At 40.7% G+C, this 21,922-nt stretch overlaps 1 protein-coding gene across 1 annotated transcript; it reads right to left on the bottom strand.

The window, feature by feature from the left end:
• Positions 1-859: 859 nt before the first annotated feature.
• add1 (adducin 1 (alpha)) lies at positions 860-19,800 on the bottom strand. Its single transcript, XM_053865400.1, is given in 18 exon segments — positions 860-1,539; positions 1,542-1,801; positions 5,316-5,405; positions 6,016-6,276; positions 6,772-6,928; positions 7,148-7,234; positions 8,384-8,476; positions 8,542-8,637; positions 11,282-11,539; positions 11,678-11,851; positions 11,934-12,032; positions 12,104-12,247; positions 12,312-12,461; positions 12,538-12,618; positions 12,727-12,878; positions 13,110-13,272; positions 13,733-13,938; positions 19,653-19,800. Coding segments are annotated over 17 exon segments (2,787 nt in total). The 5' UTR covers positions 13,928-13,938; positions 19,653-19,800; the 3' UTR covers positions 860-1,212.
• Positions 19,801-21,922: the final 2,122 nt, after the last annotated feature.

Below are 21,922 nucleotides of genomic sequence, written 5' to 3'. Positions count from 1 at the left end.
CAGTCCAGTGCTTGTTGCTCGACATGGCATGGTAACTGGGCACCGGTTCACTTGTGAGTTCTGGGTAAAATTAGCACACAATGGTCTCTGAACATTTATTTTTACTTCACTTTCATCCACTAGCTTTCTCTGTGTTGTAACATTTGGAAATGCACAGCTTATATCAGTCATTAACAAATGTACACAGTAGTCCAGACACTGAGGTTTAAAAAAAAAAACAAATAAACACAAGAGTGCGGTGAGAATTAAGATTTCCAAATATTTGAGGGCTGGTGGTCCAACTTTTAACTCAGTAGAAGTTTAAATAGAGTTTACAACCAATTTCTAATCTGACTAAACTTCCTACAAATGCAGAAATCATCCACATATGATTTTTGATACAAAAATGTGACAGCTATTAATTATTTACCGATTATTTAAAATTAAATACAGCAAATGACCACGTGCATCTAGTTTAAATGGGATGTCTTCATACTTATCCACAAGTCTGAATTATCTTGGAACATGCTTTACTTACTTTTCCAACATTTTCATTTTTGGCTCTCTGTTCATTAATAATGCATTCGTTTTACACTTTTAGAATTTAAAGTTTGATCCAAATCAGCAGATTTTAACTTTTAATTTTTCATCCTTTGAATAACATGTTCTTGAAACCTTGGCATTAAACTATTATTAACTCTATTCTCCTTCATCCTAAAAGCAACGCAGCAGTATAGATGCTCAGAAAGCACTGTCACTTCCCAAATCAACATTCTGAATCAGAGTTAAAGGTACTTTCAACACATCCATAAGGCCATAACAATGGATCATAGGGGTGGAGTTTTAATAATAAAAAAAAAAAAAAGTCAACAAATGAAGATTGATTGCAGCTGATTTAATTAAGCTGTATGACGGTGTATAATACAGACTTTATACGCATAAAAATATTGCTGACTAATACACTGCATCAGGAAATAGTTCATAAACTTCAATGTTCCACGTCATAACGATTGGCCGCATGAGTTTTGAAGTAGCTATCACATACCGACTTCAAATCAAACTATGACACAATGCAGTGTTGAAAGACAATACAGGGTTAAACTGCAAGATTTAGCAGATGAAAAATGAGTGGTTTCTGTCAGATTTAATTCTGGGATAATGCGGGCACAGACGTCAGCATTCACTGTTCTTCAAAGACACATGTTTAGATACAATCCCAATACATTCTAGTGGTTATGATTTATCTTTCCTAAAAATAACATGGGGGTGGCAGGCCAGGGGTCCAATGGGGTCTATGGTAAACACACATGCATAGAAAGGCCGGCAGAGTGGAAGAGACGTGACGCAGCTGTGCAGTAGTGAGCCGACAAAATTGGTACACACTATTGAGGACAGACAATACAAAAGGATAAAAAGCAAAAGTGTGTGTGAGTGATGCAATAAAAGCAGGACACAAATGAAAATCAGTGCCAGGCTGGACAACCGAATCCTGAGGTCCTCTAGGACTCTGTCTTTTTCTTGTTCTTCTTCAGGAAGGAAGGTGTGCGGAACTTCTTTTTCTTCTTGGAGGGAGATTTGCTGGGAGACTCATCGCCTTCTTGCTCGCCTGCGTCCGCTGGATCCTCACCAGGATCCTCTGTGGCTTCGGCAGGAGCGCTGTCAGGTGCTGGGTCAGCAGTGGGAGCAGGGTCCGGTGCTGGGGCAGGGTCTTCAGCAGGTAGGGCTGATGCGTCGGAGGGGTCATCGGGGGTTAAGTCTGGAAGCGTCTGCCTGAGCGTGGCGGCGTCGCTCTCGTCTTTAAACGTTTGCTCGGGATGAGATTCTGATGAGAGGAAGAGGCAAGAAGGACAATGAGTACATATTCATGGAATCTTTCTATAAGACTTGACTGTGGTCACGTTTAAGACCGACAGGTGGTCGTTTCCTCCAACAGAACAGCAGACATTCATGAACTTTTTGAGAAGTGTAAACTATCCATGATTCCTCAAACTAAGCATGATTTTCAACCCAGTGTTGCCAAACTCCAGGTCAATCAGAGGAACGACAGCAGGTCATTTTCACTTACAGAATTGCCCACTTACAGAGAAGGTAGGTGTGAGTCGCCCGCTCTTTTGACCAGGTTTAACTTCCTCACCAACACAATACAAGTAAGGCAGGAACAGTTGCTCTTAAGCAAAGAAACTGTGCTGAAACCCTCTTCACACGAGCACATGAACACGATAGTAAACTACTAAATAACAAACTTCAGATAAAGGATGTCCGGAAGGCTTTCAGGCTTCTCTGGTTGAATAACTTATGTGTTAACTTCAACACAGAGTCGTTGTAGTATTTGATGTAAAACTTTCCAGGCACCAATAATAGTCAAACTTCCCATTCATACACGTAAAATATACTGTGTTGCAAGACCAGCACCTGGTGACACCAGCACAAACTAAGGTAGTCATCATTCTACATTCAGAAGCTCATCCCCCCAAAAAAATAAACAAAAATCCCTTCATAGTGTCTGCACTACACTAAGTTAGACAAAAAATTTAAATTAAATGACTTCGGACACGCCACAACAGCTAAAAAAATAACCTGTACATCACCGAGTGCCTCAGTAATTAACTGCAGACATGCTGACGGACTAAATTTACCTTCATTTAAAGAGGGAAATCTTAATGAGAGCTGTTCTTGTGTTCATGTACAGCCTGGACACAAACAGACACAGGGAAAGGTCTGCGACAGGAAACAGGAAGCAGAAGTCTCCACAGGTTTTAGTCAGAAGCCCAAACGGGTGAGCAGCAAAAACAGGCCCAATTCATCCACTCACTCACTCACTCACTTACTAAACAAGAGACTCATTTTAAAGGGCACACAAGTAAGCTCTCACATGTCTGATGATCATTGGGGTTTTATTTCTTCATTTATACTATTTCAAATGACATTTTCTTATATCTCTTATCTAAATGACAGATGGTAAAAGTTCATTTAAAAAATAAAATGAATACTACTGTCAATTATAATTCAACAACTATATATATATATATATATATATATATATATATATATATATATATATATATATATATATATATATATATATATATATATATATATATATATATATATATATATATATATATATATATATATATTTCTACTCTTGTATTAAGCTTGGATGTCAGATCTGGAGATATCTTGTAGTTTATATAAACAAATGAATAAACAGACATGTTTTCCTGTATTTGCTTTTAAGAACAATGGTATCTCAAAGCCAGCTTCTCCTGGTGCCACAAACCACTTCACAGCAGCCTCAGTGGAAAAGTGTTAAGAGAGCGCAGCTCCAAAACCAGAAGCCATTAAATAACCAAAGACCATTGCAGCCGAAAGTACCTGACCGAATCAGAGCAGAACCCGAGGCAGCCGCCGAACATAACAACCAGTGACAGAACTGCACCCAGTCTTAATCACATCATGGGTCGGAGCCCACGCTGACACAGCCAAGCGTTAGCCTCACAACAGCCTGAAGCTTCACAAGCAAACACAATCACAGAGGTACCTGTTGAAGGGATCGTCTGCAAAACAAATGACAGTCATGACATTACCTGATAGTTTCAAACAAAACAGCGTTACATAACATTGACCAGGTTAGTGTCGGAGAGGTTGGCTAAACTAGTGAGTCGTTGAGACTGTTTGGCTGGCGCTGAGGTGTACTTCAGTCACATCCTCCCCGTAATTTACTACAACTAGCACACTGAACCAGTTAGACTCTACAGAGTTGCATGAAGAGGATGTGGGAAATATACCTCAGCGAAGGGACTAGGAGGAGTTTGGACTGAACCTGCCATATGGGTTAGTACTGCTACTGAAGCCATGCAGACGGTGAGACATGGTGAGTGATTACACACAGGCATGGAGGTGACGGGGCACTTGGAGGGTCAGTTGGATCGTTACTTACTATGGTAACAGGTACTCTTTTGTATTTCCATCTCCTGATTGTAATCGCAGCCACGAAGAAGAAAGGAAGCACAAGTAGAAACAAAAGTCTATGCAGGTCAAACCACCACAGGCACAGAGTTCAAATCAAATCAAGACAGGGGAAATGGAAGATGAGGTCAGCTTGGTGGAGAATGGTGGGGAGCCATTCTCAGGGGACCCCATCATAGATGAAGAATGAAGTGGAGGAGAGAAACAGTACAGTACAGTAATATAGACACTTTGCCTTATTAGATTACACCTGTTGGCTACTCACTACTGCCCTCCACAAAAGTGGAAGTTATTGGAGTCGATATTGAACATGAACAGTGTGTTTTGATCTTTCAAACACTGTTGTGTTAGACTCAGGATGACTAAAGCTTCATATCAGTTTGTGCTTTTCTCTGTCAAATCTTTTCAAATAATTAAATGCTTTTTATCTGAAGGTCATGTAGCATGACTGAATTGTTCTATCCTTAATACTTCACTACGTTTATTTATTGTAATCTTTCTGCTTTCAAACATATTAATAAAATGTTATGTTAAAAAGGTTGAAAAGAATTACATATTCAACTACTTTAAATACTAAAAAAATATAACAAATAAAATAATGAAAAAGCAAGCACGTGCACAGCATGTAACTTTCCTTTTCTATGTATAATTCCGGATAAAATATGACTGGTTAATTTTAATGACTATTCAGGGATACACAGTTTTCAGATACTCAATTACTCATAAAATTTATAAGACAGATTTCATTGATTTGAAAAATTATAAAAAAGAAAGGTATACAAAAAAACTATAAATAATACTAAAGTACTATTTTCATATTAATTTTCAAAGTTTACTATTTCCAAAACAGTAGGTGTTGTGACTACTACTCATTGGTTGAAAGTTTTTCCTTTGTGTTACATTTATTGTATTGTATGTTCTGATTTCCCAAAATATTAATAAGTATACCTATATAATCTATCTAAATAAAAAACTAAAAAAACAAGACTTTTAAAATGCGATAGAAGTTTTTAAATTATTGATGATTCTTAATTGTCAATATACTACATACTGCATACTTTCAGGTTAAGGTGTGACTACAAATCACTGTTTCAGTGTAATCCAATAGTAATAAAGACCAGGAGCCAAAACAAAAGTGGAATTTGAGTTGTGGTAATAAAGATCTTGAGGATTTTAACTCTTGGTCTGTTATTACTTCCAACACAGCACAACATCAGCAGTAGTCGTTTTAAAAAAACACCACAACATGACAGGCAGGCAGATGAACAGGCAGGAGCCACCCACGATTTTAGGCCACAGAAGAAACCCATACTGGACCAGGCTGCACCGGAGCGGCTCAGTTTAAAGACTTGAGTGGGCAGACTTACCTTCCTCTGCTCTGACTGGGGTGCTGGGCGGTGTGGCGGTAGGTTTCTGGCCTTTAGGCTCCTCCTCTGCTTCCACAGGTTGGGGTTGATCTGGAAGAAAATGGAAAGAAATAAATGTCTGATAGATCAAGAGGGGAAAGTGTGGCAAGTCAGACAAAGCACATGCACCAAAACATTACTGAAAACCAAAATCATCTCAGGAGACAAACTCAAACAGTTTGCTGTGATAAGAGAGAGGGGAACCACACCAAAAAAAAACACCCAAGGAGGGAAGGAGTGAGTCGCTCATCTGATTGGACCACAGGTTTTCAACATCACTGCTAACAAAGTTATGCAGATGAGTTTAAATTCCATCCACTTGTGTTACTCAGACATCGGTTGAGAGCAATTAAATGTAAAGCAAGCAGGTCTTGAGATTTGTAATGATATTAGTATCATTCTTCAATTTCATTCAGTAAAATCTTCCATCAAGTTCATTCTATTCTTCCATTGTCATCGTCTGATTGTCATGTGACCCTCGTGAAGATTCAACTGCAGGCTAAAAACATGATAACACCACAAAAACACCCAGAGAAAGAAGGGGGGGAAATTAGGTTTGGATTCCCAGAGATTCGGAAGGAACCAGGAGGACCAGCACTGAGGTGATGGAGGAGGAAGTGGAACTCCAGATTTGTTCAGAATTCCACTTCATCTCGAGTACCTGGAGCCTGACCAGCCGCTACCACTCCAGACTCTTTGCTGAGAGCTCGCACCACGGCGCAATGGAACTCTTTATGGGGAGATTCTGGGGCTGACTCTTCTTTTGACACCCTCTCTGTGCCTCCCTTCGTGGGCTTATCCACGGTGGCGCAGCCTGATGCTACACTGGTTGAATCAGAATGCTGCGAAGCAGGAAGTGGCTCCCTTCTAGGCTGAGAGCACGGTGAACCAGAGCTGCCCTGGGGCGAGTCTTGTCCTTGCACTGTAAAGCCACATATGTGTGTGGGCGACATGATCACACCATGGACACTAAAGATGTCACTAGACATGACAAACAAGGCAGTGAATTACACCAATTACCATTTGAGTAGCTGACGTTTTCCCCTCACAGCTTTAATATGTGTTAAAATTAATCATCCTACTTAAGTATTTTAAAAAGCTACGATAGCTTTATTCTTTTTATCTACATAACTAATATTAAATAAAATACTGTGCGTCATGAGGATTTCAATTTTAATGAATAGTAGTTATAAACTTATTTTACTGCAAATGAAAACGTTCTTAGGTTAACTTATGAAAGCATCCTCACAAAACATATTGTTAATATATAAAACTGAGGTTTTCTGACGACTATTCTATACGAGGATGACATTCATATCAGATTTGCTGTAGAAGAGACACTTCTTTTAAATAGATCACTTTTGGATACTTGTAAAGACAGGTAAAACCTAACTCAAGTGCATTTAAAATCCTTTACCTTCACCCCCTTTCTGCTTCTGCTCCACTTCTCTGCGATACTCGTCCAGCTCCTGGTCAGTGAGCTTGGTGAATGGGTTTGGACCCTGCTTGCTGACGATGACCTTCGGCTGATACTCTTTTTCAATGATGGCCTTGGATGCCGTCACTAGCTCCCCCTGCAGGACATGATGAGAAATGGATATGCCAATGGTCAGAAATTTTAAAACCAAAAACATCTAATTTAGTCTCCAAAATTATTATCATGAATATAGTATAATAAATGAGAGAATGAGAAGAGAAACTATTCGGTTTTATAAGACAACATTACAATTTGTGTTCACCCGCGTTCAGTTAAAAATGTCACACCAAAGCAAATAATCGCTCTTGGGAAGTACCTTTCTAAATGATTTAGCAGGACTATAGGACCCCTCGGACACATCGAGGCCATCAATAGTGTCTGTACAGTCAGAGAGAGGGGCGTCCTGCAATAGTAAACCCAGTGAGGCGGGGGATCGGCACATCCTGATTCTTCAAACTAGCAAACTGATGCAGGCAAGAAAATGAGCACCATTCACTCAGAGAGGTGGAAAGAGCGGTTTTCATATATATCAATATGGGTCTGCACAAAAATTGCAGTACAAAAGGTGTTGTAACACTTTGATAACAGCTATTTTTAAATGAAGTAGTTAAGCAGTTCGCTTTCCACCTCGGCATTCACTCAAACACAGGGGACTCGCAATTGACAGACAGCCAAGCGAAGAGATGTAGGTTGTTGAAATAAAGCATCGTGCAGCGAAGAGGCAAAAATGAATGCCAAAAAAAAAGAGAAGAAGAAGAAAACAGCAAAATGCCTTTTTGACCTCCTCTCCACGAAATTCCATGTATTCCAAAAAGCCAGGGGAGATTTCAAGCGGGTGCTGAGATTCTTACATATTGATGGTGGACCTTAACGTTAACTGCATGCAGGTATGATAATGGATCAGTTGTATAAAGCCTCAGTCAAAAAGTTTCAACAACAAAAGATAAAACCATAGTAAGACGATTAAATAAATGTAAATCTAAAAAAAATGGATGACATATGACTATGGACTTAAAACAGAGCCAGAAGGTTTGGAGAGCAGAGTGTCACCAATCAGATTACACTACTTACCTGCCAAACTGACAATTTCTGTGGTCAAAGAATAATGTCACAGTTACACAGCCAACCTTTGACTACAGTACAAACGTTTAGCTCTCCATTAATGCAAAACTTCAATGAAGAAAATGCAGGTACAGATATAAACACATTGAATATAAGGGGAAAGAATTGTTGACAGATAAATCAAAAATCACATTTACAACCAACAGATGCCACTGGTGCAGTGCACAGCTTTTTGTGTTTCACTGACAAGGAATCTGAAGAGCAGGGATAGCTGGAACTAATTTGAGATGAATGAAAAATTACAAAAAAGAAATCCCCTCTACACAACATGGAAAACAGAAGTAAAATGTAGTTTGACTGAAATCAATCATATTTATTTAGCCATTATTACTTTAGGTTTAATATGTGTCCCTTCTTGCAGTTCACAGGGCTCACTTCCCGAATATTTGCAGCATGTGGTCAGGATGAGTGAGACAGTTGTCGGGCTCACCTGGTTGAAGCTCCGCTCCACCACAGTGCTGGCACACAGAACCTGGGACTGGGGTCCGGCAGTCTTGATGTCCTGCAGGTTCTGTTCCCGAATCTACAACAAATCATCTTCTTTTAGAGTTGAATGAATCATAGACAAACAAGAGGAAAAGATAATACCTTATTCCTCATTTCAAGCACTTCTTTAGGATTAGTGTTCAGTGGGATGAACTGATTGGCTACTGCAGCCTGACGGACACCGTCCTCCTTGGTCCACTGTAAACATGAGATAAAACATCAGCACAAGAACTAAAGCGGTTCTGAAGCTAAATTAAAAAGTGAATATGCAGGCACAAAATATAAAAACACAAAATATAATGCAGGCATCACAAGACTGAATCGTGCTGAAATGAAATGGACCAACAGAAGTGAAGAAAACCAACAATGATGACGAATCACCAGGAAAAAGGAATGTCGACGAAGGACACTTCTTAAACAACCATTCATTGACCCAAAGGAAAACATTGGATCAGAGATTAGTTTTCCTGTTTCAAAACTTAGAATTATCTACATTTATTACAAGTAATTTATTCTCTGAATTACTGGAGTTTCAAATATCATCATTCGTTTACGTTAAATATAATACTTAGCCAAGTGTGTAGACGGGCAATTCAATATTTCCCTTTCTCTGAGAACCATGTGGTGTTTCGTAACCTCACAGACTGGTCTGTTTTATTTTGGGGTTAAATAAGTGTGGGCCTGTCAGGACACATTTTTCGGACACTACTGAAGAAATAGCAGAAATTCTTGTGCCAACGGACGGCGTTATTCAGCGGATATTCCACAAACAGGATGTCCATGGAATATCCAACTATTTTCACTTCGATCTTTTGCAGAGGCTGCAGCACTACTGAAAACCCTGCATGTGTCGATATGAACCACGTCAGAAATGTGTTTGGAGCGCTGGATCTAACAAAACCAACACCGGCCCAGAGACTCAGAGTCTATTATTGTCATTACTGGGAGTGTTTTGTATTAAAAGAAGGTTTAAAACTAGGATTGTGCACCAAAGTCCTCCATACTCTCCATGACTGTAACAATGTGGTCAACTGCCAAACTCCGCTGAGCTGGAGAGCATGGCCCATTGTCATGGACTCATCGTATACATGTATGCAAGTCCAATGGTGCCAGTGTTCTTCTGTTTATCGACTTAATCAAGACATAAAATTCTCATTGTGGGGATTGTTTTCTGCAATAAACCATGTACAATACATTACCAGCCATCCCTAGTTGTGGCAAAGGCAATAGCAATAATTACTAAATTTGCCTCAACAATAATCTCTTTTAGTAAGAAAGACAATTTATCGCAGTATGGAAGTCACTTATTTTCCTGATACAGTTGTGCATTACACATCAGTCATCATCACTGACAAAAAAAAAGGAATCAAAGCAACATCACATAACAAAACAAACGAAGGTTAAGAGTAGATAAACCGTGGTGGGAGTGTGAGAGATGGGTGGGTGGGAGACAATGAGTCTGGCTTACGAAGCGAGTGGCAGTGAGGGGTGAGCTGGCATCACCAAAGTCATTTCCCAGGCTGACACACGACAACAAGGACGACAGAGATAAGAGAGAAAAAAAAAACACCAGCCCGTACAGTGCAACTCGTCACCGCCTGAATTATGAGAAAGAAATCCCCCTTTGTCCACATCGATCCCTTTATCACTCGTAAAAACCCTGGTAATGCACAGCAGGGGTGAAGAAATGCAAGCCTGGGATTTTTTTTTTGAATGAGCAGCAGGTGAGGATAGATTTAACAAACTCACTTTCATGCAGTTTTTTTTTAATTTAGTCAGTTGCCAAGGAAGCATGACTATTCTCTCGACTCTGGCAGACGAGGAGCTGAATGAGGGAATGCTCAGTCGAGTTGGGTTTGGAGTATGAGATGAAAATGTGAACGTGACATACTCACTGAGAAAGAGTTTGACAACACAACACTTCCTACTTTCCCAACAGGAGATAATTACTTCAGATGTTAGGTAAGCATTTCACCGAGTTTGTGAACATGCAGAAGCGCATCAAAATAGAAACTTAAATATTCATCAAAGAGCGTGCATTTGATCCATTAATCAGTCAGGGTCAACTCAAATATTCAAATGTTTAGCTTTCTCATTTTCAATAAAGAGACCCATGTTAAGTTAAATTATTCCTAGCAGCAACAGAATTGATTTTTTTTTGTCATTCGAAACTTCATATCTAAACATATTCCCATACTTGCGTTCTTCTCCTTCATCTATTATTCATATTGGGTGTTTCATCTCTCTCTTAAACCAGTTCTACCTATGCGGATCTGTGTCTCCGTCCACATGAGGACTCGGGCAACAACCCTGCTGCTCGCTCCTCTGGGAAAAACATCAACACCAACAATGCATTTAAGGACAACTCGTGCAGTGGTGGGGTAACAGCATGCAGGGGGCAGGTGGCCCGGCATCAGGAGGCAGAAAGATGCCGTGAACAGACTTAACAATGCAGAAGGATTCTGGAGACTCTGGGAGGTTTAGTGAAGTTTAAATATGAGAAAAGGCTTTTCTAAAAGACTAGATCAATGGAAACTGTGACTTACTGTTTCTTCTGTTAAAACGTAACTTTAAAACAATCAGAAACAAGAACTACTTCTGGATTTTGAACAATAATTTCAGTGGCACTGAAGAAGAGCTATGAGGAAAGTGAAAGAAATGCCTTGGCTGTCCCCTGACACTCATGATGCCGCTCACCTGCTCATTTCCAACAACAATCTATACTATGAACAATAAGGTAGGCACAGACCAAGCAGTTGGTTATACAGCTTGGCACGCAGACACCGGACGAGAGAGACTGCAGCAAGGGTTTGACGTGATCGTGTGTTATGTTCGTCCACACCTTAGGCTTCGACTTGGGGCTGCTGCCATCGGGCCCGTCCTCATAGGGCTCGTCGGGGCGGCCGCTGGCATTAAGCCAGCGGGTCTTGTCCCGCTGGCCGCGCTGGAAGCTGTGTTTGAGTGGGGAGCGAGCGCCCGAGTCACTGTCCTCGCCATATGAGTAGCCGCCATGGATTGTGGCGGCCACCTCCACATCACTGTGTTTTTTACCTTTGTCTCGCAATGCGGGGCAGCGGTATGGGTAGCCTGTCCTGTAGCCCTGAGGGAAGTAGAGGAACCCTTTTATAAACAATGGTTGCAAACGAGACCTGAGCTTTCTGGTTTACTGGAGTAATTCAATGTAATTATCAAGACAAGTGTAGCCATGTAAACATACTGGTTTCCTTCTGATAGTTACCAAATTGTCAAGCATTCTCATAAGGGCTTCAAACTCTTGCTCCCCGACACCCCATTTAGGATGTGTAGCAGACCCATCACCAGCTGGTTCAGGGACCTGAGGACGTGACTTGTACTTTGCTGGGTCAAGCATCACCAAGTTTTCAGGGCCTCCAGCGCTGGCCATTGTCCGCACCTGAGAGAGACGCAGACAAGAATTGATATATTTCACTGAAAATCAATAGAGAAATTGATTTAGGATTACGATCGAGTTCTACCTGAATCTCACAGGCAGTGACCAAATTGTGGATGTAATAGTAAGCTTCTTCCACAGTCTCTCCAACAGAAACCAGGCCGTGGTTCCTCAGGATGAGAACCTGCAGCAGCGGAGATAGAGAAAACAAATTCAGTCATTGACAGCCACCAAGAATCAATACAAGATTGTTACCTTCCTGTCCTTCCCCAGATTCTTCTGTATGAGCTCTGTCTCATCCTGGTCCACCAGAATACCTTGGTAGTCATGGTAGCCAACATCACCAACAGCCAGGGCCTCAGGTGAGATGGGCAACAGGCCACATTTTAACGCCGATACCTAGGACATAACGCAAGTCAGTACCAACTATAAACCCATGTTCGCCATTGATCAAGTCTCTCACCGCAGCACCGGCAGCTGTGTGTATGTGAACAATACACTTGACGTCAGGTCGAGAAGCATAGATGGCAGAGTGGAGGCAGAAGCCGGCCTGGTTGACTCCAAGGTTGGTGCTGCCTCGGTCCACAATCTCACCTTGACGATCAATCTTCACCTAGAGGGGGAACAAGTAAGTATGAGGAAAAGAGAGAAAGTTCACAGTGACAGAGGGGTGGAGCAGTGATGCTTACCAGACTTGAAGCTGTGACTTCACTGTACAAGAGCCCAAAAGGAACGAGAAGAAAGCGCTCATCGTCAGAGTTGACACGGACCTGGAGGACGATAACATGATGATATTAGTTCAAAAATAGCCATGAACTTCTGAGTCAACTTTGCAGATGAACAAAATAATGACAACATTTGGAGGAAAGTTCTCTTACTGATAGATGATTGTAAATGAGTTGAGACCAGCCGAACAAGTCAGTGAGTCGGTAGAATGCTGCCAGCTTGCAGCGAAGCAGCTTCTCGCCTTTGTCATAGGAGATGGAGTCGGAGCCACGTAGATCATTGACTGGAGTCACCATCCCCAAACCTGTCAGTCATTAGAGCGACCGATCAGTCATGGTGTCACAATGCGATAAACACAGTTGTGAAGGTAGTTGAGCAGAATATTGCTCCTGTCACAAAAATAAAATCAACTTCTTCACAGGCAGGCTGCTAAATATTTGCCATTGAAGTGAACCCTGACTCACAATAACCACACACACACACACAGTCAGATTTCAGGACATGAGGTGAAAAGGTCACACACTTGTCTACTTACTCATGTTGAGCGCTGCCATTCCTCCCTGTGGAGCAGCTGGATACATGGAAGGCATGCTTGTGGTCATGAAGTCGGCAATCTGCTGCAGTGCCAGCAGGCTCGTGGGTGTCTTCCCCTTTTTCAGCTGATCCTGTATCATCGTTTCCAGCTCATCGCAGAACGCCTTTCAGGCCAGCCGTGAAAAAAAAAAAACAGGAAATAATTATATTTTAACCATTATCAAACAACAAAGCTGAAAGAATAACAGAGCAACTGAGCAAAAATAGGTTCAATAAGTAGAATTTAAGATTGCTTGGAGTCAGAGTGGACGCCACCTCTTATAATTTTGTTTGTGCTGCTAAGACACACAGCCTAAACAGAGACAAAATAAAGAAAAACTTAATTTAAATGCTGTAAAATAAAAGCTGACTTCCATATCTCAACCATACAAACAAACTGAACATTCTTATCAGAACTAGCTGTAAACAATGCTGCCCTGTATTCTGAACACACACATCATTGACTCGGAATAAACGGGTTGCATCATGTGATATCAGCTGCAGCCAAACAGCTTAGACCAAACAGACTTATTCTGTGACGTTGTGTGGATTTTGACCCGGACATGACCGCATCTGAGTACTGACCGGACTCTGCAAGATCATGGACACCCGCTTCTTCTGCTCCATCATGTTGAAATCCTGCCGCAAGTCGGGTGCCATGTTCCTCTCTCTTTGGTACTCGGGACTACTCTCGTCAACTCGGTCAAAGTAGCGCTCCTTGTGGGGCGCTGTGGTCGGAGGGTGGGCCGTCACCACTCCGGCGCCTGAGTCACCGTTCATCCTGGGCAGACCTGAGCAGATGATGTATTATAGACAACAAAAGTCACTCAACTTGCACAATTCTATTTCAGAACAGAAATGAACTCAAGGAGTAGTAAAACAAGCTTTGCTATTTGCTTTCTTTTTGTATTTCACTTATAATGTTACCCTTTTCGCAAACACATTTCAGGCAGAAACAACTTTTAAAAATAGCAGTTACAATGCGTACATTACTACCCGAGTGGTGCTGGCTTAGCAATCACATTTTTCTGAGCTACATCAAATAATCGCAAAGAGATTATTTTATCACATTGCTATTATTACTGAACCATTGTAACAAAAAAAACATACAATAATACATTAATTTAGAATTAAATCTACCTGACAGTATGTGTCTTGTAGATAGATATATTATAGATCGATGCCTAAAGGCTGAAATCATCAATGAACACCATTAGTGAAGGTCATCCAAAAACGGAAAGACTTCCTGTCGTGGTGCAAACAGAAATGGTTTGATTGATTTCTACAAATGCATTTCCCAGGAAGAAAGGTTACTTGGAGGAATATTAAAGTGACTAGTCTTGCAACAAAACAGATTTAAACAACAAAAACACACCACGATTGGAAAATATTCTGACAGGGACACTACTAGCAGTGGAACATCCTGCTGAGCCTGAAGGTCACAGACAGCCTCACAGGCATCTGTGCGGGTGAGTATTAGGGGTCACAGTGCCGCTAAGCATCAATACTTGGTTGCCAACAAAGCAAAATCAACTACATTAAGCACCGGAAGAAAGACGGTGGAAGGAAATAATCATTATGAAGAACTTTGGACTTCTGGAACAGCAATTGTGCATAGACAGGATTGAAATACAACACATGCAAACATGACAATGTGAAGCTGAGCTACAGCGTCAAACATGTGTAAACAACCTGCTCCTGGCCTCTCTGACAAAAGTTTGATTGTTATTCATCATGGCAGAGTCACATCTTGTTCCCTTTGGGATGAGTCGTGGGCGTGAATCATAGCTGTCAGCTGCAGTGACCAGAGCTACTTGGTGTAGAAAAGCTTAAGTACTTGTTTTCATTATGGTGCTTTAGAAAACATAGTGAGCCACACAACTTTTATGTATAATAAATAGGGGTGTGCAAAATAAGAAATACAAATCGAGTCATAGAAAAATTGAGATTCTCATTTGCCACGATTCAGAAGCGATTTAAAAGATCACAAAACCAACCAAAATGCAGCTTAACAAAGAACTGTACTCTGCCTAACAAATTGTGTGCACATCTATTCATAAGTCATCACCTTTTTCAGACTCAGAAGGGGTCTGTGCAGCAAAGTGACTGCTCAGATAGATTGACATGGCAAATTTTGATCACATCCAGCTAAGTCACCACAGCAAGCAGAGGACAAAAAAAGAATAGGAACTCTAATTTTCAGCAGCAGAAAACCAGGTAGCCTAAGCTTGAGTGCTGAGCTCTATGAGCCAGCACCTTATCTAGTAAAATCGACATGGTTCATAAGCAGTATCAGAAACCGCTCATTCAAGCCCTGAAATGCTAATGGTCCAACATATCACCCTAATATATCACCAGAGTGAAAACATGTAGCAGTAAAACGACTCTCTGAACTCCATCTGTGATGTACACCATGATTTCATAATCATCGGCCCCCGCCTCACAAGATCTACCTTCCCTGCTGAAAAATGGCTTCATTCGCACATGGGCTTCGACCAGCCTCCGCTCCTGTGAAGGGTGCCATCGTCATGGAAACCAAACATTACCATGGAAACACAAGACAGTCTTTTGAGACTTGGGTTATGTAAGAACAGCTGTAGGCCACTATCAGACAGCCGACTGCACCACTGGGAAAACTTGTGAGAACATTAACCATTATTTAAGTTGTATTATAAAAAAAGAACAAGAATTTGTGTACAATACTCAAACTATATTAGAAGACTCAAAGGAAAACTACATCAATTGATCTTCTACATCATCGATGGGGCAAGAAAAGACGCATTATTAATTTACACATTTGGTCACCTTTATACTGAGGTGAAGTTATAGGCAGTGACATTAGAAGAAATGTTCCAGCTTGATCTGCGGCGCTGCAGCTGCGGCTCGCTTCCATCAACGAAGCGGCTGAGGAGTTGCGGGACATTAAGTGCCATCAGCGAAACACTAAGGAACTTGTACGTAACCTATTGTGCGCACACACCGTCAGCAAGTAAGTGACTGCAGCCAGACAGTAGTTTAGCTTAGCGACGCAACAAAATATCGAAACTCTTTTAAACTCTGAAATGCCAGGCATGACTTGGGAGCAAGAATCCAGCAGCAACTGGTCTCGGGGTGTGAGTGCTCCTCATGGCTGCAGCCACTTTAACTGGTAGGAATGCCCACGGTGTCATATTGACACTGTTCCAATAAAAGGTTTTGTGCATGAGTCAGTATCTCGACACACTCTGGATATTCAGAATAACACATTTAACAGGTCCTGGAGTCAATTTATGTCTTCAGCAATCAAACTGGACATCCTCATAAAGTAGCTTTGCATCAGAATATGCTTTTCATTGTTTGTATTATATTTAAAGATTAGAAAATGGCAGCATCCCCCAAATAGCTCAGAATTACACAGCAAGAGAAACAAGTAAAATGGCAGATGCTCTACTGTAGGTATGTGACTCAGTTGCCGTTTCAATTTAAAAAAATCTAAACAAAACACCATAAACAAACATTATTAAACACAAAAATGGACGGAAGAAGATGAATGGTCTGACTTCCAGCACTTCTACAAGGCCATTTGCTCCAAAAATGCTTATTAACCTGCTATTTTGTGACAGAAATGAAGTGGGTATCTGCATTTTCAAGTAGTTCTTCTCTAAATGTTTCATGAATTTAAAGTGAAAGGTATTTTCACAAGTGACCGAGTAAAGGATGTCGATGGCTTAATCCTCAGTTAGGGCTGGCCGAAAAAAAACAATACCAATAACAAAATAATAATAGTAAGCATTGGGGCTATTGAACTGTGACATTATAGCATTATAGGAGACACAATGACACATTTGGTGGCACATTTCGTACCACTGGAATCAATACAAAACAAGCAAGCAAAGCAAGAAGCATTTCTTCTGTAGTTATGTTATTATCAATTCCAGTCAGTATAAATACCTCAATTGTTATTGACCAGTGTCAGGAGAGTAAGCCTGGGACATGCTCGTTCACTTCATGTGACTCTATGTACAGTAACTTATCTCTAATGCCTCCATGTTACAAAGTTGTCTGGTGAGAACACAACAGCAACTGTGAGTCACACCAGATGTTGTACGACTGTGGGCTTTTTTTTTGCTATAGTTGCAAGTACCAAGTCTTGACCAGCCACCTTTTTGAGAGGACATTTTGCTTTGTGAGGACATTTCAGCCTGTCCTCACAAGGTTTAGAAGGTTAAACTGTGGGTAAAAGCAGTTTATAATAATTAGGCATACATTTGGTTCAGAGTCCTGGTTAAGGTTCAACATTTGTTTTGGGTGGTTAAGTTAAGGGTGAGAGGCTGGGGAATTATGTCATTGATGGTCGTCCCTAAGATATGAAGACAAACGTGTGTGCGCATGTGTGCGGGCGTCAATCTGATGACACCAGACTGGTCATTATCAAAGTATCCACTGCCATTGCACAGTTTTTCTCATCACTCATTGTTTTAATCCTCCTGTTGGACAAAAAGGGGAGGAAATTCTAAGTGAACCAGTATGAAGGAAAAGTTAAATCAAGGCGACTGTTTCAAATAAAGAACATTTCCAGCAGCACTGCAGTCTGGCGTGGGTGTTGAGGAGTGGGAGTGAACCAAACTCGCACATCTCTGAATCAGGAGCGTACAGTATGTGAGTGTGTGTGTGTGTATCAAGGGTGGCAACACAAAGCCAGACTGACAATGTTAAGCCGCTTCCTCTGAGAGTTTCATTCCTTTAAACAGCATGTCCAAGGGGTTACCATCTCCTATCGTGCAAGCAATGAAAATTCATCTTGACAGTATTGCTTTGCTAATCTACATTCAGTTTTCAGTTGGGAGGGGGAAGCTGTCTCACAGTAGGTTGCAAGTGGATAGACACAGCAACAGATTAGAGTTTGCTGTCCAGATTTGACTCTCATACCAAATTTTTAAAACGACAACTATTGCATCAATGCAGAAGAGCAGAATTGCTGCATCAGATCAAACTCTACTCGAGTCCCTTGCGACTTTAAAATGAATGTTCATTACCATAGACGCCTCAGAACATCAATTAGACTTGAGAACAAACAAGTACTACTCATGCTCAACTGCTTATGCACACCCATCTTTGTCAACAGAACCCCTTAGAATTCTAAAATGCATCCAATGTAGAGAAGCAGAAGTTATAACATTAGCTTAAAGTTTTCTCAATAAGTGGGTCAAACTTTTTATTTTATCGCTTGCATTTCTGATCTCTCACTTCTTCAATGACAAATGTGTCATGGTGACCTTTGATGTGGGATCCACATTCACTTAACTTTTCCTCTTCAGATTTTTGTGTGGTAATCTAAATGGCCAAAAACAACTGCAGGTTAACCAAGATCTACTCTTATATCATGAAAGTTCGGATACATTTACGCTTCTTCTATTTGCACTTCAAGTTCAAATAACATGAGACAAGGTCATTAAACCAACATGTAAATTAGGAAAGTGGAGCAGTCAGTGCACAAAGCCATGATGCCCATCATTTCCAGGTGCACACAAGCATGGAACGCTTCAGAGATTCACTAAATGACACCACGTTTAGCCAAATGGAACTCATGCTGATTATATAACTTTGCCAAACCTTGTTTTGCAAACTCAATAGACTTTGTAGTTCAACAGACTTTTGCAGGTTATTTTTGTATGTTTTGAGTTTACCTTTCCCGTAAAATATGTTCTATCTCACATCCTGCAAATCAATGCCGTGGTTCCAGAATGGCAGGGCCTTCCTGCAAACTGTACTGTGAATATCTGAATCAGTCCAGAATCGTGCGTTTGGTTCTATATTAACATGGCTGTTAAAACAGTGTCGAAAAAACAAACATGAATAAGATGTTATTAATTGGGAGCAAACTTAATTCTACATTTGAACAATGAGCTTGGTGTTTGACATTACAGATCTCTCGCACACCCAAAGCACTCAGTAAGATGTATCTTTCTGACAATGCCTGCAAGTAGGAAATTAACATTATACATAACAAAGATGCTCGACAAATAAGAGCATGTGAGGATTGATTTACACAGTGATAGTTGTTATGCAGAACATGACGCCGTGCGGAGAACAGGAAACTGCTCCATCACTGCCAACTGAGCAGATTTAAAATACACACCCAGATCGAAAACCAAGTGCGACAAGAGAAGTTCAAATGGATCGAGACAAGGAAATGGTCTACTAACGAAAGCAAAATAAGGTGATGGTGTCCGGCCTGCTCCGTGTTCGGATGCCTGGGGGATATATGTGCTACTAGCGTGTGGGTGTTGTTGTTATTCCTCACCGGAAACCGTCCGAGCAGAGGCGTGTGCTTCAAAACGCAAGGACATTTTAAATTTCTTCGGACGAGCAGATAAGTGAAGACCAGATTGCAAACTGCCGTGCTCGACGAAAACATATTAGCAAAACAGTGATAGTTCCGCTTTCTAAAAGACACGATGCAGGCTAAAGCAATTAAAAGAGTAGCGCTCATACACGAGACGTACTGTGATGTATGTGCTCTTACCCTCTTTGTGCAGTCGAAATAGAGTGAAACCCAAAGTCTGGACGGCCGGTTTTCACTATTTTTATCCTGGGTTCTCGAGGCTTCGGAGTTTATCTCGGTGCTGCTGTTCCCCGCCTGGCTCCGCCCATCCTCCGCCATCCCACTTGGGTGCGGCAAAAAGAGATAATCATAGAATTGCCATTGGTTAGAAGTAGACACGTGACAAATCTTGCAATGCGATTGGCGTGTTAATGTTTGACCCGCCTCACAATAGAGGTTTTTACTTCCCTGGTAAAACTATATAGACGTTCCAATTTCATTGCAATTTATAAACGTTTCGACGAATTACTCAAATTACGTGCATTGATTAAATTATTTCGTACAGTCATTGCAACGATTTATTTTTAAGAGTTCATGTCAGGCATCGATTCGTATGTTTTTTTTTGGCGCATTTAATTTGCATGTACATGTATTTGCGATTTATACGCAAAATGATGTTGATACTCATTTCAAAGGTTTGTTACTCATTAGCCATAGTTTCAAACATTTTTTATGTTAAAAAAACACAAATTATTTGAATGCCATTTTTTGAGAGCTTAAAGGTTTTGTTCAAAACTGGGTGATTATTACAAGTTGTGTGCGTGTCGGCGAATGATGATGAGAATATAATGCATCATTAGCATGCAACGTGACTGAACGACACCAAAAATAAATGACGAAACAAATCAGCTGTAACACCACATTTTAACACTAGATGGTGGTGTCTTGTTGGCGTATAATCATAAAAATAAACGAATAATAATAGTAACAATAATAATATGACGATAATATTTTTTCAACATTCCAGGGATAATTTAAATTTGACTAACTACATGGGGGACTTGGTATATTACACATAACGATAGCTTTAGTTTCATTGTTATTTGTCAAGTTTATAATTTGTTGTGACACTTAAAATGGTTTAAAGCATTTGCTCCATCAAAGTACATTGATTTATAAAACAAATAATTTTAGACCTCCCACTCTAATGACAAGCTACTCACTATACAACACCGCATCAATACCCTGATTTATTTTTATTTTATTTTGTTATTTGCTCTGTGATTCTCAGCATGTGACCAAATTTTGAGTCCTTCAAGTGTTGCAATGGCGCTAACTCACAAGAGGTGCCATTAATAAGAGATGACTGTTAGCCCTGACCTTTGACTCTTGCATTAATCGTGCGCCCAAAGTCTCCTCATGAGTGTTCACAGATGAGACTTGGACCTCCCAGTGTTGTGAATAATTGTGGTCTGCTGCGCCACATGGATACATGAGCAAGTGGATCTAAATATATCCAACTTGCGGTATGAAGATCTTATACTTAGACTGGAAATCTACACCTTACTATATTACTTCCTTGTCCTTTGTGTGCGTGACTATGTCTGGCAGGCTGTGTCTGTGATGTTCAAATAGTCAACTTGTACTTTGTCCTCTTCTGAGCAGTAATATTAAGTTGTGGAATTCACCCTAGAAGAATAGTTGTGTCAATCATATGCTATGGTATTAAATTAGCGTTTAACAAAAATGGTATATGTTTCAAACAAAGCAGATAAGATCTCTGGAAACAATAAATGTATTTATTACAACAGAGCTCAGTGGCAACAAATAATTTGAGCTTTGGTATTACAGTTAGGCTTCCTCACACATTCCTCGGTCACCTGTTTTCTCTTAGCTGCACATGTCAGAGAGTGAGTGAAGATAAACCCAGCTGCTTTTCAGATTCATTTCAGCTGGTACTTATCGTCCCATTTTAACTCTAGCCAGCTATTCCCTGTAAGCTCTCAAATCACTCTGGACTGACATGAAAATAAACAATTTGTAGAATGCTGCCACAGAGAATGGACATATTTTATGCATTTGATTCCTGTTAAACATAGTGACTGCTTTGAACAGGCGATTCAGGTGTGTGTCTGAGTGTTTGTTATTCCATACGAGGATGCCCAGAGGTGGACTGTGACGTTACTCTATCATCCGCCCCGGCAGTAGAAATCTGACTCAAAGATGGTATTGTATTCAGTCTAGTGGTCCAGGGGAAACCCCACGCCCTCCTGCACGACACTGCACAATGAGACAAGGGTCAGACTGTCTTTGCCTCCTTGTTTTTGATTCACTCCTCCACTGGCAAAATGTTGCTTACCCTTTAACCCCAAACAGTGACCTACCAAACCAACCAATGGTCTCTTTCTATTTATGAATGAAAAAAGAAAGTCATGTGCAGTCGTTTCATCCTGAGTTTTTTTTTTTTTACC

Source organism: Synchiropus splendidus, chromosome 1, assembly GCF_027744825.2.
Source record: "Synchiropus splendidus isolate RoL2022-P1 chromosome 1, RoL_Sspl_1.0, whole genome shotgun sequence".
NCBI classification, from domain to species: Eukaryota; Metazoa; Chordata; class Actinopteri; order Syngnathiformes; family Callionymidae; genus Synchiropus; species Synchiropus splendidus.
The sequence above is the reverse complement of the archived record's forward strand: the minus strand, read 5'-3'. Positions and strand labels throughout refer to the sequence as shown.